This window comes from Wolffia australiana, chromosome 16, assembly GCF_029677425.1.
Source record: "Wolffia australiana isolate 7733 chromosome 16, ASM2967742v1".
Classification (NCBI taxonomy): domain Eukaryota; kingdom Viridiplantae; phylum Streptophyta; class Magnoliopsida; order Alismatales; family Araceae; genus Wolffia; species Wolffia australiana.
In genome coordinates, this window is record NC_135850.1 from 3,837,211 (window position 1) to 3,846,437 (window position 9,227).

The following is a 9,227-nucleotide window of genomic DNA, read 5'->3' on the forward strand; positions in this document are numbered from 1 at the left end:
AGACACTATCTCATGTTTCAGGAGTTTATCGTCCGGACCGATCAGCGCAGCTTGAAACACATCATGGAGCAACGTGAAGTCCATGGAGAATATCATCACTTATTATCCAAGCTCATGGGGTATCAGTTCTCGATCCAGTACAAGGCTGGCAGCTCGAATCAAGTGGCAGATGTCCTCTCTCGTCAACCGGCCACTCTAGCCTTGTCAGCGGCTCTCACCTCGCAATCCGCATGGGGCAACGTAGACGATGTTCATTGTGAAGTGGCCCTTGATCCGGAACTGCAACTATTGATCCAGAACCTACGGGCCAATCCAGGTACCCTCAGCAAATATTCATTATCTAATAACACTCTTCTCCATGCAGGTCGCCTGGTTCTTCCAGCGACATCCAACATCATTCCATGCATTCTCCATGAACTCCATGACGGAGCCATGGGGGATCATTGGGGCTTTCTGAAGACCTACAAGCGGATAGCGCAACAGTTTTATTGGAAGGGCATGAAGACCGCTATAAAAACATACGTCAACGCATGTCCCATATGCCAACAGTTCAAGACGTCTTCTCTATCTCCAGCTTGGCTCCTACAGCCCCTGCTGATTCCTCAGCAGATATGGGAGGATATATCTATGGATTTCGTCGAGGGCCTACCAAAGTCGGGCAAAATTGATAGCATCCTGGTGGTGGTCGACCGCCTCAGCAAATACTGCCATTTCATTGGCCTCAGTCACCCCTTCTCAGCTCACGATGTGGCAGATATTTTTGCACGGGAAATTGTTAACCTCCATGGCATTCCACGCACTATTGTTTCGGACCGAGGCAGTATTTTCTTGAGCGCCTTTTGGCAAGCCCTCCACAAGCTGCAAGGCACGCTGTTGAAGCACAGCACAGCGTACCACCCGGAATCCGATGGCCAAACTGAAGTCGTGAATAGAAGCCTGGAATCATATCTCTGGTGTTTCGCAGGGGACCAACCTCAGAAATGGAGTTCTTGGCTCCACTGGGCAGAATTAAGCTACGATACTTCCTATCACACCGCCATCAAAATGTCTCTGTTCAAAGCCGTATACGGACGGGACCCGCCCACCATCATCAAGTATGGTAGCCCCGCAACACCCCTGGACGACTTGGACCACCTACTTCAGGAGCGCGCCCAGATGCTGATGAAGGGTCAAGCGGACCGCCACAGTCAACCGCTTCCGGCAGGATTGTCTTATGACAATGAATGGACCATACAAACAGACAACCGCTTCCGGCAGGAACGCATAACAGCCCACCGGCCTTCTGCACAAGGCCTCCAAGTGCTCACGTATTGGAAAGGGTTGCCTGATTTCGAAGCTACCTGGGAATTGGCGTGGAAGCTGAAGGCTCAGTTTCCGGACTTCCAGCTTGAGGACAAGCTGGTCAGCATCGTAGGGAGTCCTGATGCGATCCTAAAGCACATCTACAAAAGACGGCATCGGCCCAAACACGAGGCCAAAGGCCCGGCCCACGACAGGCCGATCCGCTGCGAGCTCACAACGTAAAGTCTCTTTATCGTGCCACACCGGAATGGACAGCGAGCAGAGGGCCGCCCCTTCCAGCTTGGGTGAGCGTGATAGCGCATCCACCACCTTGTTAGCCCTGCCTTCCTTGTATTGAATCTCAAATAAAAAACCCATTAGTTTAGAAACCCACTTATGGTAAGGCCCTTGTACCTCCCGTTGCTCGAAGGGCCTTACCATAAGGTAAGAATAGTGAGGTACAAGGGCCTTACCATACTGTACTGGTTGGTCGGAATAGTGAATCGTCGGAACATAAGGTAGTGCAGCCAGCGGTGGACTGCCCACACTATGGCAATGAGTTCACTTTCATACGTGGAATGCGCTCGTGCGGTTGGTGGAAACACCTTGCTGAAGTAAACCACGGGGCGGCCTTGTTGCATCAAGACAGCACCGATCCCCAGACTGGATGCATCGGTCTCCACACATAATTCCTGTGAAAAGTCAGGTAAAAGTAATACAGGGGTAGTGGTCATAGCAACCTTCAGTTTCTCAAAAGCCTGCTGAGCGGCCTCCGACCACTTGAATGCGTCCTTCTTGAGAAGCTGGGTGAGAGCCCAGGCGATGGTCGAATAGTTAGCCACAAGCTGGCGGTAGTAACCGGTCAACGCGAGGAACCCACGCAGCTGACTCACAGTGTGGGGAATGGGCCATCCCACGATGTCTGATATCTTGCCCGGGTCGGTAGCCACCCCTTCTTGTGAAATCAACTGCCCCAAGTACTCCAATTGCCTTTGTAAGAAAACACACTTCTTAGAATTCATGCACAACTGGTGAGCCGCCAAGGTGTGGAATACTTCCTGAAGATGTTGCTCGTGAGAGGCGCTGTCATGGCTATAGACCAGTATATCATCAAAGAAGACGAGCACAAACTTCCTCAAAAAAGGTTGAAATATCTGGTTCATGAGGGCCTGAAAAGTGGCAGGAACATTTGTAAGGCCGAACGGCATAACCAGAAACTCGTAATGACCTTGATGCGTGCGGAACGCAGTTTTGGGCACATCCTCGGCATGCATCCGAATCTGGTGATACCCAGATTTAAAATCCAGCTTGGAGAAGATCAACATCCCATTAAGTTCTTCCAGTGTCCCCCGCTGCTCGAGCTTAAACAAGCGATGATGCGCCTCATCTGTCGAATACCCAAAGCGCTTAGAGATCCGCCAGCGTAAGTCGTCCCAGTCTGAAAACCCAAAGTGGTCATCACGATAGCAGAAGCAATCCAAGGCTTTCCCTTCTACATGCATCGCCACCAATTGAAGACGTTCATGGGTTGCCGTAGGATGCAAACAAAAGTATTGATCAACATATCTTAGCCACCCTTCTGGGTTGTAGCCCGAGAACACTGGCAGGTCGCCCTTGCGGTAAACGCGGGGATGATCAGAGTGACGTCCCATTCCAGCACGAGGGTCTTCATCAGGCACGTCGCATGCAGGCGGGAATGCCCAAATCATGTCTCGGTGTGACAGGATCGGTGGCGGTCGACCCGTCACACGAGTACGCTGGGTAGCCTGACGATCTGCCGTGAGAGGAATTCCAGTATGGTGCCCCCGTGATCTTCTCTGTGAAAGGCGCGTGCTGTTGGTAATCCCAAATCCCATTCTGGAAATCACGACTCGGGGTTGCTTGCACCGATATGCCCCGAGAAAAGCGGCACCGACCCACGCATGTCTTGCATTGGCATGGATAAGGATGGAGACCCACGCGACCGAGGATGTGGGGGCAGGGGGGCGAGATGCGGCATGCCGGGAACCAACAGGCTCGTGGTGGCAGTGTGTCGCGAAGGGAAGCATTGACTTCTCCCGAGCTGTTGGGTCGCACTGGAGGTCTTGGAGATGTGTCCTGCCCGGTGTCAGAGTTCGTTCCTTTGGTAGCGAGGGTTTGAAGAATCCGTTCCAGAGCAGCAGTAGTCGTCTTCTGACTTTCGTCCAACCTCGCCGTAAGTGCGGCCAGGGCGTCCGCTGTGTATTGGGAGACAACTGACAGCTGGTCCACTTGCCCTTCTAACTCCTCCATTCGCCCTAATGTCAGCCCCTTCGGCATGCACAGGTCGCTGGAAGGCTAGCTCTGATACCAAAATGTTGAGACCCACTGATACTCGTAATGAAAACTCCGAAATGCTGTCCTCAACCAAGTTCGAACACAGAACAAATGGGAAAAGGTGGAAAAAGATAGAGGGAAACGGAAAGGAACGGAGTGGAGCACGCTTGCTCCCCTTGTCGCCAGGAGGCTCGGTTGCAGGGTTGAAGGTCGGATAGGATTTTCTTCATGCCTCCCAGCTCCCTAGTCTCCTCTCTTAAATAGAGGGTTGGTCGGGAGCCGAAACGTCCCTCGGGGAAGTCAAAGCGTCCCCCTGGGAAGTTGAAACGTCAGGGGGCCTTTTTGACTTCTGTCTCTGGTAAACCCTTAGCGGGGTCTTAACATATACCAAAGCATGTAATCACTATGGGAAGATGCTGTTCAGTTGTAGTTTTGTCTTCTCGAAGTTTTTCGTAGTACTCGTTTTTGGCTTCTGTCTTGTAATTTTCCAATGAACAGTTAAACTTGCTTCTTGAGAGACAAGAGCTACAACAGCGGGTCAAGATATTCTGCACAACTCGTATTTCTCCCGATCATTGGCTGAACAATGGAATTTGCAAGCTAGTTGACCTGCAGAAAGCTCTTGGTAGCCATCTTTCTTGGAAGGATAGGTATGTGGATGATCCCTTTTTTTAAACCTTAACAGTTAATAGACTGGTAGGTTTTGGCATGTTTAAATAATATTGGTTGATCATTTTTCCGATGGGATCAATGATGCCAATCAGCATCCTTGACGTGATTACTGTCAACTGTCCATACTTCAATAATATTCTCGTCAACTTCATGGTCATCATGTTGATGAGGGGTTGAGGACAATGTTGATGAGGTTGCAGCCGATGATGTTGACGTTGTGTGGGTTGACATTTTTTTCACTAGAATTTTACTGAGATGACGGACATTTACTGACAGCATCGACCAGCTGTGACAACCTGTCATAGTCAAAGACAAATCTCAGTGGTAACATCATCAATATCATCTGAATCATTAAAGTTTACCAAGGTCAAAGTCTTTGACAAACATTAACATTGACAGGTCTTGATCCTTAAGATTGGCGTAGGCCTAGGGCTCAGATCCTCTTTCTGGTCCTAAGCCTCCTTGTGGATGTGTCCTCTGCCATTTTAATTTCGACCATTGAATGCCCCAACTTTATGTTTGAACTTTGTAGGTATCCTACATTCTTTGATGATATCGGGGGCCGTCTTCTCCCAGTCATTCCGCTGATAATTTACAGACTTATCGAAAATGATGCCTTTGATGCTGCAGACAGAGTTCTTTTCGTATACACTGCCTTTCTTGCATATCATCCATTCAGGTTCACATTTGTTCGGGATATTCTTGCGTATTTCTACGGTCATCTTTCTGGGAAGCTCATCGTCCGTATATTGAAGGTTCTTGATGTCAACAAGGTAAACTATTTTCATTCAAGTGAAGGCCTTTTTCCCTTCCCAAAAAGACAGGTTTGAAATTTCCTTCCAAAAAAAGGTTAAAATGAACTAACTCTAATAAAATAAATCAACTTTAATAGGAAGTAAATTGTAAATGTTAAAAAAACTTAAAATATTCTAGCCTTTGATCATTCTTCTCTGGTTTTCTCAGATTCCTTTTTCAGAGCCTTTTCCCCAGTTCATTGGTTCATCAGGAGGATCTCCAATGTGCCCACCTCTCGACTACTTCTTCAATCTTCTCATAAGTGTTGTCAATAATGTCATCCCTGCCTTAAATAACAAGTCTGCTGCTGGGGTTGCCGGGGAAAACACCCGTCAAGTGCCATCTCATAACAGAAGTCAACCATCTCAGACTGGATCTATGATACTTTCTGATGGGCACAAAGCTTTCTACCAGAATCAAGACCCAGGGACATACACCCAACTTTATCTTGAAACTGCAGTAATTGAGATTCTCTCCCTTCCAGCCACCACCTCTCAGGTCGTATCCGCTTTAGTTCAAATCATTTCACATATTCAACCAATGCTTATTCAATCCTCCAGTGGGTCTCAAGGCTCTTCTGTGGGGACTAGTCAAAGTTCTGTGCTACCCACGTCCCCTTCCGCCGCAAGCGCCGATTCTTTCAGTAGCGGTCGGTCCTGGGCATCTGGCGGATCTTCTTCCAACTTTATCTCTAAAAGTGGGTACACTTGTCAGCAGTTGTCAAGTTTGTTTATTCAAGCATGTGGATTGCTGTTAGCCCAGCTTCCCCCAGAGTTTCATTCTCATCTCTACTCTGAAGCGTCACGTGTAATAAAAGAATGTTGGTGGCTGACTGATGCTCAAATATCACAAAGGGAGATGGATTCTGCTATGGGCTATGCCTTGCTAGATCCATCGTGGGCAGCACAAGATGGAACATCAACTGCAATCGGTAAGCTTGATATGTATGATCACTTCTTGTTATCCAACTTTGTGCCATTATTTTCAGTACTTAGCTGTATTCATTTTTCCTTAATTGGTTCATGTGGGAGTCTAATATATGTTGTTGATTATCTTCCTTGTAGAGCATGCAAAACTCATTGAGGAAAAATTTTTTAGACTGATTGAGTTTCTAGGTCAGAGACTTTTTTGGATCATTCGATGAAATCTGTAATCACTGAAATTGTTGCATCTGAGGCTGATGTGTTTGTTAGGGGTTTTCTCATATAGAGAAAACTATGCAAATATCGGTTTTTACGTTTCCAATGGGGATTTTTTGTTGATCTGGCATTTCAAGATAAACAGTGCCAGATATTTCTGGCCTTAAATTCTTTTATTCCTTTTTTTTTTTGAAACTTTAAAAGAGACGATCACCTGACAAGTCGGTTCTTTTGTTCTGATTAACTTTATGGTCCGCAAATTGGAATGTTTTAAAACCTTGTTCTGTTCAGTTTTCTTTTAGTATCCTGATTTCTTCATCAGTTTCTGATAATAATTAACTTGACGGAAGGTCTTTCAGTACATTATCATACATTACTATCACATTTTCTATTTTCATTTCTATTTAGGCCTTTTGTGCTTATTGATAATATTGAAACCTGTTTAAAATAAAATTGTTATTTTTTCCTTACTGTGTAGGAAATATCGTCGCCCTGCTGCATTCCTTGTTCTCCCATCTCCCCCAGGAATGGCTAGAGTCATCCCATTCTGTGATCAAGCACCTTCGTCCGATTTCTTCAGTAGCAATGCTGAGAGTAGCTTTCCGCATATTGGGCCCGCTGCTCCCTCGCATTAGCTTTACTCGACCTGTGTTCTTGAAGGTAAATTTCTCTTTTATCAAAATAGTTTTCATAATGTTATGTACCTATATATTGTTATTATTTGCTCTATTATCCTAGCAAGCTCCTTATCTAACCTTACTAAATGAAGCTTGCTCATTCTCATCTATCAAATTGCTGCCCTTTTATTTATTTTCATCGTAAAAAAATCAGTCAGAACTATTGTTCTGATTGTAAACTGCTTTTTTTTGGGGGTGGAGGGCACAAACTTTCAAAACATGTTGGAAAGATTAAAAAATAAGACTTTGACCGATGTTGTCTTCTTTGTGCTAGTCTCTTGCTCTTCTTTTCAACTGTTTGGCGGACGTGTTTGGGAAGAACACACAACCACCAAACCCCACTGATGTATCAGAAATAAAGGACATTGTGGACTTCCTGTGAGTTCATCCCCCTTCATTATTATCGTTGTCATCATCATCATTATCATTGTCGCAATTGCATTATCATCGTCATCATCATCATCATTACGATTGTTGCAGTCATCAATATCATTATCATTGTCGTCATCATCATCATCATCGTTACCATTGTCACAATCATCATTATCATTATCATCATCATCATCATTATCATTGTCACAATTGTCATTATCATCATCATTATCATTGTCACAATTGTCATTATCATCGTCATCATCATCATCATTACGATTGTTGCAGTCATCAATATCATTATCATTGATTTAATCATCATCATCGTTACCATTGTCACAATCATCATTATCATTATCATCATCATCATTATCATTGTCACAATCATCATTATCATCATTATCATCATCATCATCATCATTATCATTGTCACAATTGTCATTATCATCGTCATCATCATCATCATCATTACGATTGTTGCAATCATCAATATCATTATCATTGTCTTCATCGTCATCATCGTTACCATTGTCACAATCATCATTATCATTATCATCGTCGTCACCATCATTATCATTATCATCATCATCGTCGTCGCCATCATCAGCATCATCATCACCATTCTTGCAATCATTATCATTATCATCATCGTCGTCGTCGTCATCATCATCATCTCTCATCAACCAAACAACATTGAGTCAAGAAAATGTCTAGATTTGCTGGGTTTGGTTCACAAAGAATTTTGATCTTGACTTCCCTTTCTGCTTACTCGTCTTCAGACATCATGCTGTAATGTATGAAGGGCAAGGGGGGCCTGTACAGAGCAGCAGCAAACCACGGCTCGAGACTTTGACTCTCTGTGGGAAAGTGCTCGATATGTTGAGGCCGGACATCCAACACTTACTCTCCCATCTTACCACCAATCAAAGTTCTTCGATCTACGCGGCTACCCACCCAAAACTCGCCAACCAGGTTTCCATCTGACAAGACGAGGGATATTAGGTCAGGTATGATGGGTTTGGATGAAGCACTTGTTCTTGGATTTTAGGGTATGATGTTTAGGCTAACCTAGGTTGTGGGTTGAAATGCTTTCATGTTTATACTTGAAGAAGAGATCAGGCCATCCAAATCGAATCTGATGGAGGCAGTCTAATTGTATAAATGTATGATGTTTGCAAGCTTAGAAAGCTTTCAAAGAAGAAGATTTCATGAAAGTTTCTCTATCTCTGTTTGTGTAAAAGTAGCCTGATAAACCATTTTTTAAGTTTGAGTTGGGTATCATTTTGCTAATTGGAGGCGGTGTCAGCAATTCATGGTCAAGTTTAATAGGCATCATACTTTTTTTCCGTAATTATTGGTAGTGTTAATCAAATCCCTTTTTTAATGTCATAGGGCCATCGTATATTTAAAGTCTCGAAACGACTGTGCATAAAAATAGCTCTGTTCACTTATTGAAAACCAAATTTATTCTTATAACAGTTTACGTTCATGTTTTATAGGTGTAATACTTTTTTTTTCACAATTATTGACCGTGTTAATCAAACTTTTTTTGTGTCATAGGGAGATCATTTATTGCAAGTCTCAAAACGGCTGTTCTCTTCACTAAATGAAACTTCAATTGATTCGTATAACATCATTCCCATCTTCACCTAGTAATTATATGGTTTGCTTGCAATTCATATTGCTGCTGAGGTTCATATTATTTGAGATTTGTGATCTTTTTGAATGCAAATGGAGATGGCCACTCGTGCATAATGAGAGTTAAATTTGTCTTTGATGTTTAAGACTTATAGAATAAAATTTCAAATTTCCCTTCGATAATTTCCATCTATTGGAATGAGAGGAAGGAAGCAGTGCACATGAAGGTGGCTAGCCATTAAAAAAGCTTAATTTATTTATTTTTATAAATAGCAATAAATAATAAAAAATATAAATATATTTCTCAGGGCTTTTTAGGATTCTTAAAACATTGTAGGACCTTGTTCTAGATTCTTTT

The 9,227-nt window shown here is 43.9% G+C and overlaps 1 protein-coding gene across 1 annotated transcript in view; it reads left to right on the plus strand.

Moving 5' to 3' along the window:
- The window catches only part of LOC144713438 (mediator of RNA polymerase II transcription subunit), a 35,349-nt gene extending 26,828 nt beyond the window's left edge, over positions 1 to 8,521 (plus strand). Inside the window, exons 16-21 of the mRNA XM_078587990.1 lie at positions 4,075 to 4,226; positions 4,781 to 5,021; positions 5,212 to 5,974; positions 6,661 to 6,842; positions 7,134 to 7,237; positions 8,011 to 8,521. Coding sequence (XP_078444116.1) covers positions 4,075 to 4,226; positions 4,781 to 5,021; positions 5,212 to 5,974; positions 6,661 to 6,842; positions 7,134 to 7,237; positions 8,011 to 8,215 — 1,647 coding nt within the window. The 3' untranslated portion in view covers positions 8,216 to 8,521. The remainder of the gene's footprint in view (positions 1 to 4,074; positions 4,227 to 4,780; positions 5,022 to 5,211; positions 5,975 to 6,660; positions 6,843 to 7,133; positions 7,238 to 8,010) is intronic.
- Positions 8,522 to 9,227: the final 706 nt, after the last annotated feature.